This window comes from Artemia franciscana, chromosome 13, assembly GCF_032884065.1.
Source record: "Artemia franciscana chromosome 13, ASM3288406v1, whole genome shotgun sequence".
NCBI lineage: Eukaryota > Metazoa > Arthropoda > Branchiopoda > Anostraca > Artemiidae > Artemia > Artemia franciscana.
In genome coordinates, this window is record NC_088875.1 from 31,489,950 (window position 1) to 31,514,562 (window position 24,613).

General features: G+C 35.6%; 1 protein-coding gene across 1 annotated transcript; it reads right to left on the reverse strand.

The window, feature by feature from the left end:
- Window positions 1–1,392: 1,392 nt before the first annotated feature.
- On the reverse strand, window positions 1,393–21,960 carry LOC136034798 (probable pseudouridine-5'-phosphatase). Its single transcript, XM_065716213.1, has 4 exons — window positions 21,749–21,960; window positions 13,017–13,241; window positions 10,341–10,443; window positions 1,393–1,781 (listed from the first exon to the last, which is right to left on the reverse strand). The coding sequence occupies exons 1-4, from the start codon at window positions 21,834–21,836 to the stop codon at window positions 1,472–1,474; spliced, it is 726 nt and encodes a 241-aa protein (XP_065572285.1). The 5' UTR covers window positions 21,837–21,960; the 3' UTR covers window positions 1,393–1,471.
- Window positions 21,961–24,613: the final 2,653 nt, after the last annotated feature.

Here is a 24,613-nt window from a genome sequence, read left to right on the forward strand (position 1 = left end):
GATATATTTCATAAAGGAAAAAAGGGGAGACATTTTTGATCTAATGAGTAGTGACGTGGAGCTTCCAGGGATTATTTTATTGGCCGAAAAGATTACTAGCATGTTGCTGTGGGAAGAGGGAAAAATTAGAGTATTGTAAATGAGCCACACAATTTTATTTCCAGATCGTTTTGAAGCTTACAGCCGTAAGTCTTTGGGCAGAGGGACTAATGTACGAAAAATCAAAAGATTGATCCTTTGAAATTGGTCCCGCCTCTAACAAAGTGGGCTGAAAAACGAGATTTTTTCTATAGGCCTGAAATTTAAACAAAAATTTGTTCTAAAGGCACCCCAATGCAGAAGAAAAAATATATTGCTTTGCGTCAAAATGCAGCCCAAAAAGGAAAGAAAAGTGCCAAAAAAAATTTTCCCACACACTTCAAATGGAAGGGGCTATTTTAAAACTTGAAAAGTGGAAAATTGGATTGGAAAGCGTAATTCTTATATCCTTTTTAAAGTTAGAAAGCTATTGGAGGCCAATCAACCTCCCTCACGCTTACTTTTCTGCTATCTGGCCCTCTTCTAGCTCCTATGATGACGAATCAAATTTGAAGATATCCGGTTTTGTTCAAAAACTTTGAAATGTTTAATAGGTATGCCTTTGTGGTTAGTGTCACCCCACAACCCCAATGTTAGATTATCTCACACAGCTATGATTACTCAACCCATGAAGCACGAAAAAAAGAACTAAAGTAAAATAAAAATGTAACAATAAATAATATAAAACATTCTATACCACATAATCTGCCTGTTTTGGAATGCAATTCCTTCTTTTCTCCATTATTTTTATTCGTCTAATTTTTTCTTTGACTGCTCAATTTCGCATGTGTGGGTAATTTTCCACGGGGGAATTACATGGGATTTTCTGGGGAAAATTTTCCCTCGGGGGAATTTTCAGCAGTGGCATCCAATCCCTAAAAGCAATATCTTACCAATTTGCATACATCTTTTAAAAGGTTATGAAGGGTACGAAGAATTACCATCGACTTGCAAAGCTGCTATTCTGCAGACCTCCATCTAGAGACATCTATAAATACTATTTTAGGCTTAAAAAATTAAGAGATAAGAAATTAGATCTTACCAAATGTAAACAGTCCTTGCCAAGAGTTAGGTAGTTCTTGGTTAACCCTGTCAAGCAATTGCAAACAGTACTACCTAATTAGAAATTAAAAGGTAAGCCATACTTACCCAAAAATTCGAGCACAGGTTATTTCGGTACGGGTAAGATTTTGCTTTAAAGATTTCTGAAAAATCTCAAAATTTTGTTTTACTTTGTTCGGCTCAAAAAACCGCTCAATTACCAAATATTGCTTTTATGAGATACATGCTGTTAAGCAGCTTTAAACACCGCTATTGCATTACAGATTCTTTTTATTACGTAAGTCAATCTTAAAACAGGAATTAGCCAAAAAAATATCAACATTATACAAAATTAATCGTCAAATGGAGGTAAGCCAAACCACTCGGGTTTGAATTCATGCAAGTCTTTTAAAGAGAGCGTGGCTTCACGCCGACTTTCCTCGTCCATTCGCGGATCAGGTACCATAACAACCTGCATACCTGCAGAAGTTGCGGCTTTCACTCCGTTTGGAGCGTCTTCAAAAACTAGAACATTTTCTGGTGCAGGTTTATCGGGGAAACGACTTGCAGCCACTATGAAAATATCAGGATGAGGTTTTCCTCTCTTTAACTCAGGATCAGAGCTTCCATACACATGATGATCAAACAGCTGGAAGAATTCTCTAGAAAATGAAATATACAAAATTGAAATACATTGAAAATGGACATCTTAGTATCAAGCGATACTAAGAAAAAGAAAAAAGAAAGATATTCCCGAAGACGTCAACCCAGGGGCAGATCTTGGATATTCTTTAGGGGGGGTACATAATAGGCTACTGCGATAAACTTGCGAACAAAGAAATACCCCCAATTTAAAGAGAGCCTCGACAATTATGTGTCCTAGGTAGGTAGCGGAAATGGTCGTAAATTTAATCTAAAATCTGGTGAAGGTTAAAGTTCTAATAAATCTGTTGAAATGAAAATGGTATAAAAATATTGATACAAAAAATAGAAAAATGTAAAGACCACCCCGCCATAAAAAAAAAAGATGTTCATCTTTAAAAAAATATAAAATATAATTTTTTGCCTTTGCACTTCTGACCACTATGGTGTGACTTGAGCTTTTTATTGTAAAAAAAAAATTGGTCTTGAACCATCTTTTGGGGTCATGCAGTCTGTGAATATTTGTATATAGTCAGAGTGCCAGATTCTGTATCGTGCACCCACCCATGCCGGAAGGTACAAAATGCTGAGGACGAATCCTAGGGTAGTCAACCATGCTGAAAACGAATATCGTAGGGCGCATGTTCGCCGTTGGGGCATTTCTGAGATATAGACCAATAACGCCAAATTTAGCCTATAATTAAGTGTGACGATTCAGGATTTTTTGCGAGTTATTGGGTTGAGGAATCTGGCTTATTATTATATCAATCGAAAGATCTAGATCTACAAGAATATGATTTTTAAATTGAAACAAAAAACTTTTTTTTCTCAATTTACTGCAGTTTCAAAATAAGTGCTGTAAAATTCAACAAATACCTCAAAGAAAGGCTAAACTCAAAATTTCTTCAAGGTAACAAATTTTTTGTCATGTTCGAAAAGAAAGTGCATTCAATTCTGTGCAATTTGAGCTAAAAACATATAAACTATTTTTATTTTTAAAAGGTCTGCGATTTTATTTTGTAGTGTCACTGAAATGATCACTAGCCGTATCGTGGAAAAGGACATTTTTTTTTTCTTCAAGGGTAAGAATACTTCAAACTTCCTAACTATTTAAAATTGTTCTTTTGCTTAAAAATAAAAATAGGTTTAAAAAAAATGTTGACTAGAAAAAGTGTTTTTTTTATAGAATGGACGAATATGTGTTCTGGTGTACTAACGTGTCTGCAATTACCTTTTTGGGACCTGATTTGCCAGTAATACGACTGAGCTATTTACTACATAAAACAATTCTGCTTCACAGATGGATTCAGTCGACGCATTGGAGTTGTCTTACTCGGCCTGCCCGTAAAATTGGGTAATAGTAACTGACTAGGGACCTGTTGTAATTAAAAGTAAAAGGTATCAAATAAAACTTTCACAAATTATCCTCATTTTCTTCTTCTGAGAATTCGAATGGCGCAAGGTCAGACTCCTTGTGTGCCATCCTCGTTCTGTGGCAGGAGCATAAGCTGCAGCATCCTTTCATTTTTGAGCAGCTACAGTCTTTCCTACATTTTTCACTTTTGCATCTGCAGTAAGATTCCAGGCTTGATGCTTTTTTACAGCTTGAGACGACCGTATCTACTCCCCCTTCAGCCATCTTCCATCCAAAGAGGAGTGGATCTGGAATGCTCGGCTGAGCCTGTACTGACGACAAAATTATCCATGCAGTGAATATGTCTCTTCGTATGCATGGCTCGAAGGTGTCGTCAGAAGGTGGCAGTCTTTTCAAATCTTGTTTCTGGCACCGAATGTAAGCCCTTACACTGGCCAGTGAAATGAATCCAGCCTGTTTACCGTACATTTCAATGACCAGGAATTTTGATAGGTCGTCGACTTCTCTAAACGCGTCAACTGAAAGCTTGCCTTCTGCATCCTTTATCCGCTCCGTCACAGACACCCTTTTTGAGGCAAAAGTTAGAGATACCGCGGTGTTTAAGAAAGAAGCTTTCCCGACGCCAAAGAAAAAGTTTGTTGCGTCACAACCTGAAAGACAGTGCACGAACGGTAACATAATCTGCTCCTCTTTGGACAAGTGAACTCCTTTGCCGGCTCGTGTACTGGAATAATGTAAGTTGGGAACTTGCAAGAAAAGTTCGCTCAGTCCTTCAGCTTGCTCTTAAAAAAAATAAACACAGGCTACTGCCACGTCTGTGTCGTTGGCATGCACAACAATGCTACGATGCTACAAGCGTAACGGCTAGTGTACTTGGCATGTGTCATAAGGCGTTGGTCAGCCTCTTCGTGGCTGGAGGACAAGCATTCCTCGTAGTAACAGTATTCTGGTAAAGTTGGACAGCAGCCACGCTTGACCAGACACTTTGAATCTCTCCTTGAGTCGACCTAAGAGAAAAAGGTTGAGTGTGTTCGGAAGTTGATCACATCTGCTCCCACGTTTCATACAAAATTTCAAGGAGCTGGCTTTTATACGCTGAGCTTGCAAGTACGGCATCCCATTCATCAATTGTGCTAAGAGCGGAAATTTGGAGGTTTTTCCCTTTCCCTCGTCGGAGTCTGCATGCTGATTTCAAGGAAATCGACTCTCCGGTGTGTGTGAGCTTCCCAAAAAGCCAGTTGTACCGATATGCGACAATGTGGACTTCAGGAATACCCACTGGAAGATCATTTAGCAATGATAGAAGCAATCTTTCCACGAAGGATTTGACTGTTTCAAACCTGGCAGGTCGATATGACCTGATCTTGGACATTAGGTTAATGATGTGTACTGTACCTGATGTTGTTTCTTTGGATTTCAAAGTCGCCGGCCAAGCTGAAAGTTCTCCTTTTCTTCTTAGCCAGCTCAACAGCACAGCTTTATTCCCCGCCCTCATTTTTCAGCCAGAGGATGTCTCGGTTGATTGTTGCGGAAGATGTTCAAAAATGGATGGAGGGAAAGGAAGAATCTCTTTTGTGAGGATCTTTGCAATGGCTTTCTCCTTTTCTTCGCAGTAGCTCAACTGAGCAGTAATGATTCTCTTCAACGCTGTTACTTCAGAGCTCAGGAGATTGGTTCTAGGGACACCCTTCACTTTCTGAGTTTTTCTCTCTGAAGGGAAATTTCGGAGTGCCACCTTTTTCACAACGTCTTTCCTGTTGCACAGAAAGTCCTCAGCCACCTCTTTTCCTTTTGTGGCTGCGCAAGTAATATCAGAAACAATCTCCTTATCGTCCACAACCTCTGAAGTCACAATATTCACAAGGTCGAAGTCCACTCTGCTGAACAGATTGCCACATGTGGTGAAAATGTCTCAAACTTAATCTCGTGAAAGTTGTAATCATGTCGTCGTCAACTGATTGTCTTCGTGATATTTCAATGTCTCTGTGAATAAGTTGACTACTTGCAGGAAACCATTGCTGATGGCAGTGGAAACCGGTGGTAGCAGCAGCTTTGCCTGCAGTATAATCTGAGTCCAGAGCTGTCCATTATCTTACCAAGTGCCTTGAGATAGTTGAGTAGGAGGTGAAAGCCTCCCATCCGTAGGATTACGTTTTTGAAGTCATCCGGGTATTTACTTTCACTCCCTGTGCTAGCTGATAAATGAAGAGATCTTCCGTGACCACCGTATCGTCACATCCAACAGCTTTACTTATCGCCATGAACATTCGCATGGATTTTTCGTCTGTTGCATGGTTGTTTGGTGCTTCATTAAGGAAAAGCAAGATATTAGATTAAATATTGACAAATCAATTTCAAATCACAGATGCTCCATTTGACAAGCATTTTCACTAGAACAGGAAGTTCCAATACTACATCTGATTGATCAATTTAACATGCCTTTTGATCAGTCCTTATAAATCTAAAGGAGTCAGTATCACCTAGTTTCTTGTGATATCTAATTTTGTAAATTACTTTCATTTATTCTCTTACTTCTGCAACAAAAATTTTACACTCATTTTGCCAGCCAACTTTACAACACCAAAAGGGCTTTTAAAAATTCTATTTCTTTAAAAAATGTTTTTTTGATCTTCCAAATTTGTGCCATTATCATCCATCAGCAAATCAGTATTTGCGTCAGAATCACATGAATCAACCTGAAGTAACTATTTTTTTTTCATCTTGGCCTACCTGACTCACTTTTCTTTTTTATCTCCTGCTTATCAATTTCTTCTGCTTAGCTTATCAATAAACTTCCCGCTAGGTAGCAGGTTACTAAATAAAATTCCTGTTATCGGGTACACTCGCTAAAAAAGTAGCAGACCCCTCAGATATAATAATTTAAACTTTTTCTTAGCTCAATGTGTTCGGAATTAAACGGGCTTTCTTTTTTCGTATAAAAGAAAATACTTTATTTTGAAAAAATTTCGAGTTTTTAGCTTTTCTGTTAGAAATTTGTTGACAAAAATCAGATTTTTTTTTAAACTGCAGTAAAAAGTAAATTTTTTTTTTTTTTACTAACAATAATCATATTCGTGTAGCCCCAAGTCTCTTCTTTTTATTGATGTAAGAGTACGCTGGATTTGACCAATCGTATTGGTAAAAAAAATTAGAATCATCGAACCCCATTATAGGCCAAATTTGGTGTTTTTGGCCTATATCTCAGAAACGCCCCAACGGCGAACATGCGCCCTACGATATTCTTTTTCAGTATGGTCGACTACCATGGGATCCACCCTTAATATTTTTGTACCTTCCGGCATGGGTACTAATCGAAATAAGCGAGATACAGAATCTGGCGCTCTGACTAATAGGTCAAACCATTTAGCATGTCATCTAACTTTGCAGCATCGCTTAGTAAATATGATTGTAATGAAGAATAGGAAATGAGAATAGATACATCTTGTATATTCGTAAAAGATATATTAAATGTTAAGTTCTTTTAACAAGAAAAACAGAACGAAGAGGTCGAAATGCATAGAAGACATTTAAAACGAGAGTTTGAAGTATAAGCAATAAAACATTAGCTAATCAGTGTTTCTTTCTAAAAATAGTATTTTAATAAACAGTGTCAACTTTGAGGAAATCTCAAAAATTTACTAATCAAACTTTTACTCGTCATAACAACGTAGCGTATCTTTCCACTTTTTAAAGTCCAATACATTTTGCTTAAATTACAGAATTAATAAGTTTTATTGGGAACAGGCGATTGCTCTATTTCCACTCCCACCATTTCTATTTATTGTACGGTCGATGTCTACCTCAATATTTCGGTGGACGTTTATAATGGCTAGTCCTGTCAGTCTATAGTCCTGTTAGTTTAGAGCTCTTCATGAGTATTTCCATCTTCTATTTGTCCTAAAATATTCGAATTAAGACCAAAATCGTCAGAAAAACATGGTCTAATAATGATGCATGTACGTATGTGCTTCAAACTACATATATGGGCCGTAAAGCTCCTTAAAAACAAAATATTATGTGTTTGTTACCTTTGTATTTGATAGATATAGAGAAAATTTAAATTCTCAGGGTTTGAAACTGTGGATTTCGATTTTTTTTTGTTCTTTTTTTGTAATCTTAAGACTTCCAGATATTTAATTCAAACGTTTTACTCTCGAAATGTATTGAGCACAAAAATAAATTATGACTCAGATTTAGCATTGAGTAAGAGAATTGTCATGTAATAACTGATTTTTATAAACAACTGATTATGGTAATATGAATGGATGGCATGTATCAAAATAAGTAAAAATCCTCAGCGGTATATATATCAGTTTAGACAATTTTATGGACAAATATATGCAACTCCTATACAAAAACGTAACTATTTTTTGTGAATGGTTGGTATTGAGAAAATGAAAAATAATGATATAATATTGTAGTTGCACTTCGCTTCTGTGGTTAATCCACGTTATGTGAATTTTCAGATTTTACCAATATTTTATTAGTAAATATTCCAAGAAAAAAAATTCGAATGAAACTGAGAATTCAGACCCATCTATACCAGATAGAAAAAAAAAACACTTAATTACTTGCCTTCTTTTATAAATATAATTCGAAAATCTATTCTTCTTAAATGATTACTCCGATCTTTAAAGGAGTATTTCGACTCATACTTAGTTTTAAGTATATACTTATACGAACCTTTATTAAAGTTCTAAGCAGTTTGGCCTTTATTTTCATGTTTTCAGATGAACAAAAGATATGGTATGCCATATAATGCAGATTTAATTTGATTTAAATAGGCAGTAAAGTGGTCACCATTTGCTCACCAAAATACAAAACAAATTAATAATTTTTGACTTTTCATACACTTATTTTTTATTATACAAATCCCCTAAAAAACAACAATGTCGTAAAAACTATCCCGCTTCGCAAAAAAAATAAAACAAAAAACAAAAAACGACCACCAAAAAAAGTAGAAATCAATCTCTTCGCCTCGGTGCCATAGCAAGACCCGAAAACAAATTTTTGACAATACAAAGAAGTAAATATTTTGTGTTTCAGCCCCGTTGTGACAGCACAATCTTGAAATATGATTTCGACAGCCTAAAGAAGTTAACTTCTAATTTCCCCTCCTTATTATAAAATGAAGATTTTTGCCTCCCAGTTGGCTTTTGTGGTAATACGGACAGATTCCCATCATAAACATAAATTTAATTAAATACTTTTTGAGGGTATGCGTCATTAATAAAATCTAACACAGACCGCACAAAGTAACTAAGACCTTGTTTCAAACTTTTTTGCAAAATATAACAGTCTTAATAATTAAAAGCTTATTAAAAACAAATATTTAAACCAGTTACAAAATCAAATAACTTATTTTTAGCCTCAGTCCTCCTATCTACTGTTATAATTTGAGAAAGGTTATGAGTGCTAGGACATGTTCTTTGCATCAAGAATAACAGATTATCCTCATATGCCAGATTCATATGCCAGCAGTTCAAACAAAATGCAGGTTGTTACCAAATGGGTTCAGAGAATGTTATTATCCTCCTTCAGTTTTGTCTTCTCCCAATTTTTTTTTTACCTTTTCTTTATCTTACTTGGATAAAATACACTCTAGGGGAGGGAAGGACTGGCATAAAGGTAAAATTGTTATAGCTGATACTATAGCTAATACCACCCTCAATATAACTGATTGTAACTGGAATCCATGGCTTTTCGTTATTCTACATTATTTCAACTCAAACCAAATCAAACGTTCCCAATTACAAATCCACCACTTTGTGGGGGGCACCCCCTGGATCTACCACTACATCAATCCATATCAACAGGATGAATAAGATTTGTCTCTGTGTTCTTACTTAATGACAAGCTAGGAGAGTTTCGCTTTCCATCAATTAAATCACTTGAATTTTTTGCTCTCTTGTTTTGTTAGTTTACAGTTTGTTCAATAATAGTTTTGTTAAATGAGAGACCACTTTGCTATAATATTACATTTCTTAATTTACAAAAAAAGATAATCCAAATGGTTTTCCATCGCCTATAAAAATAGTGTAAATTAGAAAAAAAAAAATTTCTAACATATTCAAAAGAGGTAGTTGTTTTTTTTAGCATCCAATTATTCTTGTATTTGTTTCATTTTAATGATTGAAAAATGGGTAAAAAATTTCATTTAAGTAAATTCCATGTCACAAAAGATTGTGGACTCCAAATCATAACAATTCGTGGTGACAAACTGTGAGTAAGAAGCGACGCGGCTTAATAGTAACCGAAACTCTAAGAACCAGTTCTTATACCAATAGATACATCACAGGAATCGAATTTTGATGCTCATTGAAAATATATAAATTCATTGTTTAAAATCTCAAGTTTGTGATCTTTATGAAAATAACATCATCAAATTTAGCATATCAGAGAACCTTACTGTAAATGTTTCAAGCTATGTACCAAACCGTGGAATTTTGCTTCTTTTTTTTTTACAGAAGCAAGATCAAAGATGCGTGTTTATTTTGTTGTTTATTTTTTGTTTTTTTATTTCCCAGTGGTGATTGTATCCCAAAATTCTAATGGAACGGCCCATGTGTTTAAGGAGTCATTCTTAAATAATTGGAAAAAAAAAAGTCAAAATTTAGCATAAAGAGCGAGGCCCTCATATGCGTAATAATTTCTGTTCTTTTAAGTTTTAACGCTCATTAGAGGGGTTGTTCACTCAAGGGAAATTTAATTAAAATAATATAACAAGTTGCATTATAAAATAAATAGCTAATACCAACAGACTTGAATCTGAGATACCTTTTAAGTTAACTGCCAGAAAAATGAGAATATAATTGAAAACTTGCTCTTGATTCGTATTTTTTACCAGAATGAATTACCTTGTTTCTTAGTGTTTTCCTTCGGTTTTGTTGAACTTTCTTAAAATAACGAGCTAGGACTGTTTAGTTTTAGTTTTTAACGATCGTGGATTAACAGATAATTAGTATAAAATTATGTGAAAATATTTGGAAATTATCATAAAATTTTCATTTCATAGAGACTTGTTTTATGTAAGTAATATAAAAACTTGTACCTTATACAAAACCCTCATATAATTTTTTTTTTTTTAATCAAAAACAGAAGACAACTTACTTGTTATATACAAGTAATATAAAAGCTTGTACTTCATATAAAAATCCTCATTTGAACTTTTTTTATTTAATGAAAAAAAAGGAGGACAACTTACTTGTGATACCTTGTTTTCATTCTGAAGGTTTCAGCTGCACTGCTAGTTGCTAGTGCGAATGGAATATTATGAGCCTTTAGATGTCGGATTAACCTCTCAGCACCTGTTAAATAAGGAACTGGGTATGATTTATATTATATATACTAGGTTATATTTATATTATATAATTCATATTCATAATATATTTTAAACATTTTGCAATCAAAATCTTAGTGTTTATTAAAACTTGCTAATTGACACCTAAGATTTGATCACGGTTTTTTAGGGCTTTTCTAGCCGTTTTCATTCCATTTGTTTTATCAGACTTAGCCGAGAAATTTTCCTTTAGAATGTGACTTCAGATTGTGCTAGTTCAGGAGCGATGCAAATCTGAGAAAAATCAAGGTAAAATGGAACATGTTTGTCAGATAAATGTACTTTAAACATACGAAGATGCGTTAAATGCCCCAACACAAACTCTTGCACACAAATTGGAAACTGCTTTATGTACCTGTACATTGCTTCATATATGTAGAGCATTTTACCGGAGTTCTGCAGCCGCATCTTTCCTGTTTAGCAACCCAAACTATCTCAGCTTTCTCGTTGATCCATATCCTTGTAAATACGTACCAAAGAAATTTCTTAACGGAAAATTTTAAAGAGCGTCTCCTGAAATTAATTTTGTTGGTTCATCTTTATTTTGTGTGTGTGTGTCCTTTTGTATGTATTTTTCTGTTACTGTCGCTTGCTACCTCTTTTGACGCATTTCAAGCTTTGCCCAATTTTCAATAAGCTTATCGCAATTGACTTTTATAATTAGTTTTCAGTAGGCAATTACTGCTTAAAGCATGTCTCAATTTATGTTTGCTTATTGTGCTTCGGCGCTTATTAACGTCCATGTTCGGCTTAATCTTTTTCAGATTAGTACGGGGACGCTTTCACATACATCACTGGAACCAACTACCTAGCCCTGCAGTGTGTTGCTGGCAGCCGAGTTTGAACTGGAACCAACTACCTAGCTCTGTAGTGTGTTGTTGGCGGTTGAGCTGTAACTGGAAACAACTACCTAGCTCTGTAGTGTGTTGTTGGCGGTTGATCTGTAACTGGAAACAACTACCTAGCCCTGCAGTGTGTTGCTGGCAGCTGAGTTTGAACTAGAGCCAACTACCTTGCCCTGTAGTGTTTCTGGCTGCTGAGTTTGAACTGGAACCAACTACCAAGCCCTGCAGTGTGTTTTTGGTAGCTTAGTTCGAACTGGAACCAACTACCTAGCCCTGCAGTGTGTTGCTGGCAGCTGAGTTTGAACTGGAGCCAACTACCTAGCCCTGCAGTGTGTTGCTGACAGCTGAGTTTGATCTGGCCAACTACCTAGCCCTGCAGTGTTTCTGGCTGCTGATTTAGAACTGGAACCAACTACCTAGCCCTGCAGTGTGTTTTTGGTAGCTGAGTTCAAACCGGAACCAACTACCTAGCCCTGTAGTGTGTTGCTGGCGGTTGAGTTTGAACTGGAGCCAACTACCTAGCCCTGTAGTGTGTTGCTGGTAGCTGAGTTTTAATTGGAACCAACTACCTAGCCCTGCAGTGTGTTTCTGGCAGCAGTTTGAATTTTTGTCCCAAATTGCCAAGTTAAGCTCAAACCTGTAAATCATTCTTCAAGCGATAAAAAATTCTTGGTATATTTGTCGATAGGTAAAAGCTATCAATCTCTTAGTTAGTTTCAAAGTTTCTAAAACGGTCCTGATGCATATTAATAACACTTATTCTATAAGTTACTGCAAATATTTGCAATAAGATTTGTTGCACATGGGGTAAGCCTTATTACTTTAATTTTGAATTGTTTGATAGAAAATGTGATTTTGGCTTTTTTCCTAGTTTTCGATAGTTGTTTACTAATAAATTTTTGTTTTTATGTTTAATTTCTTGTGTTTTTATTAAATAACTGTTTTTAGATTCAACAAGTATCAGGTGCTACTATGTCTACTGAGCCTAGCATCAGCGCTTATTTCGCCTAAAGTTCCAACAATCTTTTTGAGCACTGTTTTAGGATTTTAGAGTCTTGAAATATCGAAAACGTTAGATGATCTTGATCAGAATTTGTCTAAGATGGAAGTGCAAAAAGAAAACCTTAACACTTCTACTAATGTGGTATTTTAATAGGGCAAAAATTGTTCATATATATGTTGCTTACCCTGTTAACTTTTGGTAACCCCTAACCGACATAGTATTTTAAAAGAGCAAATAAAAAACTGTGCATATATATGTTGCTTACCTTTTTTTTTCTTTTTTTTTCTTTTTTAAATCAGTGAGATGCTACTAAGAATATAAATGTAGTTAATCACTACGCATTGGCAAAATTTAAATTTTTCCTAGTATAGTGATTTATATCTGTAATAATTTAAGTTTTGTTTTATTCTGCTAACAAAAGTCAGTCAAAGTGCTACAGGATTTACTATAGGTTCTAAAATGTTGTTTATTACCTAATCTTTGCCATATTCTTGTTATTCACGAGATGTCAACCGTAATATTCTTATTTCTAAGCCTGGATAAGCGATTTTTCACACTCTCCTGAACAATCTAGCAAAAATAAGATGCAAGGATAAGTTCAGATAGCAAACGATTGTCAAGCGGGACAAAACACTTCAACTATAAATGAATTATCAAAGCTGCGAGATTAAATTTAACCATAAAAGTTAATACCTGGCATGATATCACAGTGGGGAAAAAGATTCTCTTGAATAATTCTTGCCTCTGCTGTGTACTCTGCTGGCTGTAATGGTAGCTTGTATTCCTCAATGATTAATTTTGCCAGGTCTGGGGCAATTTTTCCCATTTGCTTTTTCTTTATATCCCAGGAAAGTTCAGTTGGGCCAATGTATTTTTCCAAAATTGTCTCGATTGTGCGGGTATATATTACCTCGGTATCTAAGAAAAAAGCTTAGTAAAAAAGAGAACCAATTTTTCCGACCAATCACATCTAGAAAGTTGTATGTTAGAAAGGGAGGCCACAAATTCCTGCTATTTTACCCGTTGTTCTAATGTCGAGTCTTGGCCCAATAAAGAGCGTAAATCCTGATTGGTTCTTGTGTGTGAAGCTTTGAGCCAGTAAAATAACGAAATGCTTCTGAGTCGAAATATCTTTCACAGGTAAACTATTTCTCTGTGAGAATAACATTTGAAAAATACATGTAAAAATATGGTTGCCCAGTGTTACTAAAACATGTTACAAAACTATTGTTGTTCAGCAGTACATTTTAAACCAACACGAAACGGACTATATCATTTCGGGATTATATATAAATTTTTTACCCGATGTTCTAATGTCAAATTTTGATTGAATAAAAATAACGTAAGTCCTGATTGGTTCTTGTGTTTGAAGCTTTGAGCCAGTAAAAAGAGCGAAATATTTCTCAGTCAAAATATCTTTCACAGGTAAAAATATTTCTCTGTGAGAATAACAATTTAAAAATACATTTAAAAAAATGGTTACCCAGTGTTACCAAAACATGTTACAAAACTATTGTTATTCAGCAATACATTTTAAACCAACACTAAAGAGACTATACCATTTTGGGATTATATAAAATTTACTAAACATAAAAAAGTCAGCTATAAAATGGCTTGAGTAAAAAATTTGGTGTATATTTTGTTTGTTTAAATCGTCATATATTTGTACTTACATTGTCAAATCGTTCGTTGTACTGACATGTAAATAAGAAATGATTCAGGCTATTAGTTACCAATACTCTAAAGGAAAGTTTTATAAATACATACTATAAATACATTCAAAAAGTGTACTTCTTATGCTGATTCTAAATATACGAAATTCATTAGGTTTAAACTTATTCATCAAAAACTATCAGCGTGAATAAACTTCCCTGATTTTTAAAAGGGACAAAACGTCCCTAAATTGACAAGTGGTCTTGATAAAAATCACACCATCAAATTCAGCATATGAGAACCCTGAGGTACAAATTCTTGGCTCATGTCTACAAGAACGTGAAATTTTGCTATGTTTTCTCCACAAGGAAAATCAAAGATTTGTCTCTTTTCACTAAGGGCACGTGATAGACGTTAGAATATCAGGAGAGAGTTAATTAAAACTGAAAATTAAAGTTTTTACCGCTGTCTTTACATTCCCAAAAAGATATTGCCACGGGAAGTGGCGTTTCTGCAGACGATTTTGTCCTAAAGAGGGTCTAGGTGCTATCGATTGTAGATTCTAAGAGTTTTACAGTTTCGGTCATAAGAAACTCTCAGCCAATACAAGTTGAACAATTAATATAGACTACACACCTATTTTAAAGCTTCACCTAACTGAGATGATTTACCTGGTGTTTCATAAAGCTATGCACTGAGATGTATAATTGGACATTAGCTATTACAAAGGAACGGCTGTGGGTCGTTTTTTTGTGTGTGTGTGATGGGGTGGAGTAATAAATGCCTCGAAGAGCCCATTTTAACGATCAAAATGTCAAACTCTTCATTAGCTTTCAGATAAATAAAGGGAAGAGTAAGGGGGGGGGGTTAGTAGCTAATTTTTATTTTTCTTTCGGTTGGTCTAACCCTGAATAAGGGTGTTGCTTGGTGATAGCTCCCTTATTACTGAAGGAAGGTTTCCCTTTGCAAAAAAATATATAAAGATTTTCTATGGTGATTCTACAGATGTAGAATTTATTAAATTTAAAGTGCCCATCAAAAGTTACGAGCGTGGGAACATGCCCAATTTTCAAAAACCGGAAAAATCAACTCAAAAAAGGTGACGGATTTTGATGAAAATTAAGCCAGAAATTTCAGCATATTAGAGAGCCCTGTTACAGAGGTGTCAAGCGCTTAATCACAAAAATGGTAAATTTTGTATTTCTTCTGATAATAATGGTTAGTGTTTATATGTTCCCACAGGGAGGCGCAAAAATGTAATTTTATGCTCCAAAATCGTAACTTAGTAAGTCTTCACATAAATACAAAATGACCTTTGAAAGGGGGTGTAGATTAATGTCAATCCCTAGTTCTTCTTTATTCCTGGGAATATTTTTGATGTTCACCCTAAATATTGGTGATGGGAGGTGTTAGTCCCCGTCCCAGTGCGACAATTTTTTTTATGTAGAATGAAGAATACCATTCCTATGTCTACTGACACAGTGGTGAAAAAGTGGAGCTGGACATCATTAGTATCGAAATTATTTCATATATCAGGGCTTGTGCCTCCTACATCCCAAATCCTTTGGTATAGTCTGACCTTTTATCCTAATCCCTTAGGAACTGCTGCTCTAACACAATAGTTGTTGAAATAGGAATAAAAGTATTTTTGAACCAATATAAGGCTGTAGCGTAACAGTGGGGTTTAGAAGGGGGTGGGGCTTTTTGCATATACAGAATAAACCGCACAGAAAAAACTTAAAATTAAGAGCGGGGGTGAGGAGGGGTGAGCCCCCTGGTATACAGAGTATTTCTATCGTTTTAAATTTTAATGTTGTTCTTTAAGTTTAGTTGGTTTTTGTTTAATTATAAAAAAAATGGATTGATAACGTCATACACAATGGGTTGAAGATAGTGGCTTATCTGTCAACATTGCTTTCTTGACTTGGCTTATCCTGACTTGTCAACAGCGATTAATGGTGGGAGTAAAGTGTAGCGGGTCTGCATGCAAAATATGTTAGGCACAATTATTCAGCATATACTGAGGTAAGAATTGTTTTCTAACTTCATTTTATCCAAATAATTTATCCCAACCCTCTAATGTGTAAATATATAGCCCAAATAACACATCCCATCTATTCTGGCACTTGTCTTTGTTAGCCTCAAGTTAAGCTGAAAGAAAATAACGAAAAAACCGGTTCTACAGTGCGCAATGCATGAAGCACTTAACATAGGCGCTATAACTTATAAGTACCATCGAAAGATTTTAGGCCAAACTGGCCAGCCATGACAAGGAAACAAAGAGAAAACCCAAAGAAACAAACAGACAAAATGAGAGTTCAAACAATAGCCAAGACAAAAAAAAAATCAACGTGGACATTTTGTCTGTATAAAAACGAGGTGTGTTCAGCGTAAAAGAAACAAAGATAAGGACTAAAATAAAATAAACACAAAAACAACCAGCAATAATAAACTACAACTGTTGCAACAGACCACGGTCTGTTGTAGTAACAATTGTAGGCAAAATTTCTGCGTTGATTCTTTTTTTGGCTTTTTGCCACTGGCCGAAGACTCGTTTTGTCTGTTTGTTTCCTTGAGTTTTCTCTCTGCTTCCATAAGTATCATCTTCTTTTTTAAGACTTCACAGTGAACAGAAAGAGAAGCCAGATATACTAGATGGAATAGAAGGAGTATGTGGCAGTAGTTCAAGTCTGCACCTCTGGTAACGATAGAATTTGTGTATCTTCAGGCAAATAAAACAACTAGTTGGTAAACATACTAATTTAGAGCTTTAAAGCACAAGATCCTTCTAAATATCAAACTTCATTAAGATCTGGTCATCCTTTCGTTATACCTCAATTTTCAAAATTACCCCCCCCCCAACTCCACCAAAGAGAGCAGATCCTGTTCGGTTATGTCAGTAACGTATCTAAGACAGGTTTTTATTCTTCCCATCCATTTTCATCCTGATCTCTCCGCTTTAAGTATTTTCTATGATTTTCGGTCCCCCCCCAACTGCCCCCCCAATGACGCTGGATCCGGTTGAGATTTAAAATAAGAGATCTGAGTTTTATGGTCGTTCTAAATATTAAGTTTCATCAAGATCCGATTACTCCTTCGTAAGTGAAAAATACGTCATTTTTTCTAATTTTTCAGAATTAACCCCCCCCCCCTCAATAGAGCGGATTCGTTTCAATTATGTAAATCACGTATCTAAGACTTCTGCTTATTTTCCCCACCAGGTTTCATCCCGATCCCTCCAATCTAAGCGTTTCCCATGATTTTAGGCTCTCCCATCCCAAACTCCCCCCAATGTCACCAGATCCAGTCGGGATTTACAATAAGAGCTTTGAGACATGATATCCTTCTAAATGTCAAATTTCAATGAGATCCGATCACCCGTTCGTAAGTTAAAAATGCCTCATTATTTCGAATTTTTCAGAATTACCCCCCCCCCCAACTACCCCAAAGAGAGTGGATACGTTCCAGTTATGTCAATCATGTATCTAGGACTTGTGCTTATTTTGCCCACCAAGTTTCATCCCGATCCCTCCACTCTAAGTGTTTTCCAATATTTTAGGGTTCCCCCTCCCACTCCCCCACCCCCCAATGTCACCAGATCCGGTTTGAATTTAAAATAAGAGCTCTGAGACACGATATCCTTCTAAATATCAGATTTCATTGAGATCCGATCAACTGTTCGTAAGTTAAAAATACTTCAATTTTTCAATTTTTTCGAATTAACGGGGCCCCCACTCCCCCCCCCAGAGGGTCAAATTGGGAAAACGACTGTTTCTAAATTTAATCATGTCCGATCCCTGATACGCCTGCCGAATTTCATCGTCCTAGCTTACCTGGAAGTGCCTAAAGTAGCAGAACCGGGACCGACAGACAGACCGACAGACCGACAGAATTTGCGATACTAAGTGCCATAAAAAGGAACAAGAAGCAAAAGAAAAGACGCAAAATGACAAATAGAACAAAATTAAAATCCATAGAATAAACACACAAGCATAGTAATTGACTAAATAATCACACAGTATGTATTAAACACAAAAAGACATAGCACAAGCACAATAAAACAAGCACATACAGGCACAAATAAAACAAAATTAAAATTCATAGAATAAGCACACAAGCATAATAATTAACCAAACAATCACACACCATACCTAACAAACAAACAATAAACGTGATTCAATTATTGTTGTAAAAGCAAACTATCCTTTATTGTAAGCTTCAATGCATCTGCCGATGGCAGCTGGCCCAAGAATTACTTGCTTGGGGGGAGGGACAATCTGGTAATAAATTCGTTGTTTTTTTTATTCTGTTACCGAAAAGGTACGCAGAAAAGGTGCAAGGTATAAAAAATTTGGGGGCGCATACGTGTTATACAATTTAGCTAGTAGCTAAAATTTAAAAGCTAGCAGCTAGCAGCTAGCAGCTAGTTAGCTATCTGTTAACTTAGCTAGCTGTTATAGTCAGCTAGCAGATAGCGGTTAAAATGAAGTTTACTGGAAACTATGCTACCGTGGGCACTGGACGTCTGGCACTGGAAATGGCGAATGAAGCTTTTTAGTTGCATTAAGGGAGTCACTGATTGGGAGGCCAAGATAATTCATTTCCAATTTTGGAGCAACCGACACTCCATTAAGATCAACCTCAAATCCTTCGGGAACTGGGCCCAGCTGAATAGTGCCACTTCTGACTTCAGCGTTAAACTTAAAATTTATTTTGAATACTCTACTCAGAATGGGTTTAGTTTTTTTTTTTGTCTAGTTTATCAATAATGACATTCTGAAATCAGTTACCTTCAAAAGTTACCTTCAATTTCCTTCTCAACGCCCCGCTCTTTACGCTAAAGTTTGACTCTTTCTCTTAACTCTACGTTTTAAAACAGTAAAAACCTTTAGCGTAAAGAGCGGGGCAATGAGAAGGAAAAGCCCCTTTCATATACGGAGTAATTTCTGTTCGTTTTAAGTTTTAATGTCGCTCCTTACTTTCATTTAAAAAAACTTTTCTTTTTTTTATTTAATTTCTGAACGTTTTTGAATCAATGCATGTTTTGATTTTGACTCCGCAGAGGAATAATTTAAACGAAATTTGTATATTTATTTTTTTTGGCTAAATGGCTTTCTCATAATTTTGAACGAATGATTTTGAGAAAAAAAGAGCGGGGGAGGAAGCCTAGTTGCCCTCTGATTTTCGGTTAATTAAAAAGGCAACTAGAACTTTTAATTTTTTACGAATCTTTTTATAAGTAAAAGATAAACGTAACTTATAAATTAGCTTACGTAAAGAGCTTTTGTATTCTCATGTTTTTATTACATATATGAGGGGGTTCGCCCCCTCGTCAGTACCTCGCTCTTTACACTAAAGCTTAAATTTTGTCACAATTCATTAAGAATGACCCCTGAATCACAAAAGCCGCAGAATAAATAGTTGAAATTACTAAAAATACTCTAGCAAAAAGAGCGAGGTATTAGGAGGAAGTGAGCCCCTCATATGGGTAATAATTTCTGTTCGGTTTAAGTTTTAATGCTGCTGCTTACTTCCAGCTAAAAAAAAAACTCATATTTATTTTTTCATTGTTTTTTTTAAGTAATTCTAGTAAATCCTGCGCTCCCTTCATGGAAATTCTCTTCCCCCATGAAATTCCATGAAAAAGTTCCCCCCTGAAAAATCAAAAAGTTCCTGAAAAAGTTCCATCCCCCATGAAAAAGTTCCCCCAGCATATCCCCCTCTTCTCAACCCCTGCCTCCAACCAAAAAATCCTCCTGAAAACGCCTGTACATTTCCCAATGACCATTACTATATGTAAGCACTGGTCAGTCTTGAACTTGTAACCCCTCCCACGAGGACTGTGGGGGAGTAAGTCGTCCCCAAAGACATAGTTATAAGGTTTTTCGACTATGCTGAATAAAATGGCTATCTCAGAATTTTGATCCATTGACTTTGGGAAAATAATTAGCGTGGGAGGGGGCCTAGGTACCCTCCAATTATTTGGTTACTTAAAAAGGGCACTAGGACTTTTCATCTCCGTTACAATGAGCCCTCTCGCAACATTTTAGGACAACTGGGTCGATACGATCACCCCTGGGAAAAAAAAACAAAAAAACAAACAAACAAATAAACACGCATCCGTGATCTGCCTTCTGGCAAAAAATATAAAATTCCACATTTTTTAGATAGGAGCTTGAAACCCATACAATGGGGTTCTCTGATACGCTGAATCTGATGGTGTGATTTTCGTTAATATTCTATGACTTTTAGGGGTTTTCCCCCTATTTTCTAAAATAACGCAAATTTTCTCAGGCTCGTAACTTTTGATGGCTAAGACTAAACTTGATGAAACTTATATATTTAAAATCAACTTAGAAATGCGATTCTTTTGATGTAGCTATTGGTACCAAAATTCCATTTTTTAGAGTTTTGGTTACTATTGAGCCGGGTCGCTCCTTACTACAGTTCGTTACCACGAACTGTTTGATTTCAATAGGTATAGACCTGTCATGTAGTCAAATTTCAGGGCCCTCTCAAGGAAGAAGGAGTGGAGGTGGGTACTTTGAAAAAACTTCCCGGGATATACTTTAGCCAGTAGACCCATCCCTGAAAGTTTTATTTTCCTAACGTAAACCCTTTCTGAGATGGCAGTCAATTAACTAGAATTTTACCGATTTTTTTTCTATAGGGTTTGCTGATACGCTGAATTCGATGGTGTGATTTTCGTTAAGATTCCATGATTTTTATGGGGTGTTTCCCTCTATTTTCCAAAATAAGGCGAATTTTCTCAGGCTCGTAACTTTTGATGACAGACTAAATTTGATGAAACTTACATATTTAAAATCAGCATAAAAATCCAACTCTTTTGATATATCTTTTAGCATCGAAGTTCCGTTTTTTAGAGTTTTGTTTACTATTGAGCCGGGTCGCTCCTTACTACAGTTCGTTACCACGAACAGTTTGATAAATACAAGAATATTGGGCCGGAATAACTCCATAACGGTCAGTTTGTGGTAGTTTTGCAAGAGAGAAAAGATGTTCAAAAAGTCAAAATGCATCTATTAGCAATAGTTTCACGACCCCAAAAAATTGTTCGGTAATACCAACATTTACCGTAATTTGCCATCAACTGCATAAAAAGAGCTGTTAAAATTCTAGTTAATTGACTTCTTGCTATCTTGAAAAGGGTTTAGGTTAGGAAAATGAAACTTTCAGGAACGGGTGTACAGGCTAAAGCATATCCTGGGAAGGTATTTTAAAGTACCCAACTCCACTCCTTCTCTCTCTAGAGGGCCCGGAAATTTGACCACATGACAGGTCTATACCTATTGAAATTTTGACAAAACAAAATTTTACCTTAATTTTCAGTTACTAGTTGCTTTTTCTCTGCCTTTGGTTCTGAAAATGCAATTCCTGTTATTTGAGAAGAATTTTGAGCCATATCAATGTTTTTTTTTCAAAATTTAGGAAATGTATTTGCATATCTTTAAAACCTTATAAAATTAGAATTCAGCAAAGTTATGAAGCTGAAAACAATTTTGGTTTACTTCAATTAAGCAGAAGATCTATTTTGCAAGGTTTTACTTTTATAACACACATATTTTTAAAGGTCATCAAAGGTCAGGGCCCTTTAGAGGGAGAAAGAGTGGAGGTAGGTGCTTCAAAATATTTTCCTGGGACCTCCTTTAGCCTGTAGACCCATCCCTGAAAGTTATTTTCCTAACATAAACCTTTTCCGAGATAGCAAGTCAATTAACTAGAATTTTACCGAAAGAGCTTGAAAGACTTACTAATCAATAATCCATCCATATCAAACAAAACGTGGGTGACAGGCTTTAAAGCCATTTTGTCACTTTGGACTTGCCAATTACTACCCATCTTTTAAGCATTTAACTATGTTCTTCGGTAGAAGACAAAATTTCAATTGAACTCTGTTGACTTGACAAGAGCTTACAAGAATGTGTTTACACAATAACATTGTGACAGAGGTAAACGTTGAGCAATTCATAGAAGGAAATGTCGCAAAATTAGGAGTAAACATCTTTCTCCATCCTTAACAAAGAATGGATGGGATAGGAGAGAATCGCTCAAATATAGTTATATTAAATGTATTACGTAACTTTTTTAAAACTCGATATATCAATTAGTTCGTGGTAACCCGGCTCAATTCCGCTAAAGTTACACTAGTAACTTTAATAACACTTAAAGTAACGCTAATAACGCTCGTGGTAACGCTAAAGTTTTTTTTACTGTTGTAAAAAGTAGAGTTGAGAGAAAGAGTCACTTTAGCGTAAAGAGCGGGGTGTTGATGAGGAAGCAGCCGCTTTCATATACGAAGTAATTTCTGTTCGTTTTCAGTTTTAATGTCGCTCCTTTCAGTTAAAAAAAACTTGTTTTTTTATTTAATTCATATAAATGCTAATAAGAAAAAAGGTTTTGGTAACACTAGTTTTCTCCATCCTGGGAAATCCCCTGGTAGTGATCAGGATGCTACCTCTTAGCCTCTCCCTTTTTTATTGTTTTTTTTGGGGGGAAGTACATGAATATAATCTTTTACGTCGTAAAAAAAAGTCACTTTTCTAAAATAAGAGAAAACCTATCACCCCATCCCACCAATATCCAGATCAGTCAACTAAAGAATATTAGATATTATTTTCTACCTCCCTCACTCTAATGGGAAGTCTTTTTATGATTATTTCAAGGTTAAGAAATAGTTACACAAGTTGAGCATGAACCTCTAAGGATAGTTAATATAGTAATCGATCTCAAATAGTTATCAAATAAAAAAAAAACAGTTTTTTTTAACGGAAAGTAAGGAGCGGCAATAAAACTCAAAACGAACAGAAATTACTTCGTATATGAAAGGGGCTGCTTCCTCATCAACGCCCCCCTGTTTACGCTAAAGTTTTTTACTGTTTTAAAAAGCAGAGTTAAGAGAAAGAGTCAAACTTTAGCGTAAAGAGCGGGGCGTTGATGAGGAATTAGCCCCTTTCATATACGAAGTAATTTCAGTTAGTTTTAAGTTTTAATACCGATCCTTACTTTTTGTTAAAAAAACTTTTTTTTTATTTGATTTATATAGGCACTACAACGCACTTTTTGAGACATCTGCCCTCTATTCACCTGCAAAATGGCCCATTAGCCCTCTTTCACAATAGTTGATATGCATTTTCACATCACTATGTATAACTGCACGTAGTGAGTAATCCGGAAAATCATTATTTTGTGACTGGTCCGAAAAGTTATTTATTTTTTTGTGTTTAAATATGCTAATTTCAATTATATTATTTTAGTAGTTCTGCTGATGACGATCGCTGTACATGTAATCGAAATATCCGTGCTTTTGTACCTGTTTTTTTTTTTTTTTTCACTGTCTAAATAAATCGATTTATCCCCATTTAAAAATGTATTTGCTCGTCATAGAACGGCAGTCAGGTCTAAGAAAAGAATACCTAACTTAAGGTGTTACGTCGAATACACATCGTATGTATGGGGAAATGAGACCAACCAAGTGAACAACTGTAAACTCAAAATTTCGTTTGCAATTAAAAGACACCGAAGGCTTTGCCACCTTCATTGGAAATTTGTTTTACTTTTTGGCAAGATTAAAGCAGGAAATTTACATCAAGACTTTGAATGAACTTTTTCAGGGAACTATCTGAAAATAATCTAGTCAATAATGCTAGAAGTTCATTATTTTGTGAATGACCCGAAAAGTTATTTATTTTTTGTGTATAAGAATGCTAGTTTCAGTTAGATTATTTTAGTAATTCTACTGATGACGGTCGCTGTATATGTGATCAAAATATTTGGACTTTTGTACCTGTTTTTTTTCCCCCGTCCGAATATATGGATTAACCCATTTTAAATTTTATTTGTTCGTCGTGGAACGCCAGTGTGATCTAAAAAAAGAATACCTAACTTAAGGTGCTACGTCTAAAACATGTCGTATATATGGGGAAATAAGACCAACCAAGTGAACAACTATAAACTCAACATTTTGTTATCAATTAGAAGACACGGAAGGCTTTGCCACCTTCATTGGAAATTTGTTTTACTTTTGGGCAAGATTAAAGAATGAAATTTAGATCAAGACTTTGAACAAACTTTTTCAATGAACTCCCTCTGAATATAATCTAATAAATAATCCCCATTTGAAAATTTATTTGTTTGGGGGAAAAGGACTAGGGGATAGTTGCGCTTGGATCTCTTTTGACTCTTAAAAAGTGAACTAGAACTTTCAGTTTCTAATCAAATGAGCCACCTTCGAAGTTTATACAACCACCCCTTACATAAAAACCTTACACACCTCCGGAGCAAAGCTTAAAAAACTTCCCCCGGGCTCTGGGGGTTGTGTCGACCCCTAGCTTCTGTTACCTGGTGTTTGAGTTATTTTAAATATAATTTAAGAAAATTAAAATAAATCTAAGTTTTATTGGACGGGTTTGGGGAAAAAGCGTGTGGAGGGGCTAGTTGCCCTCGGATTTCTTTTGACTCCTAAAAGGTGGAATAGAACTTTCAGTTTCCAATCAAATGAGCCCTCTCTGAAGTTTATGCGAGTATCTCTTTCGAAAGAACCATGTATCCCCCTTAGACATAACTTACAACGTCTGCACCCGGACTTTGGGGTTTGTGTCGACACCGGTGTTTTTGTT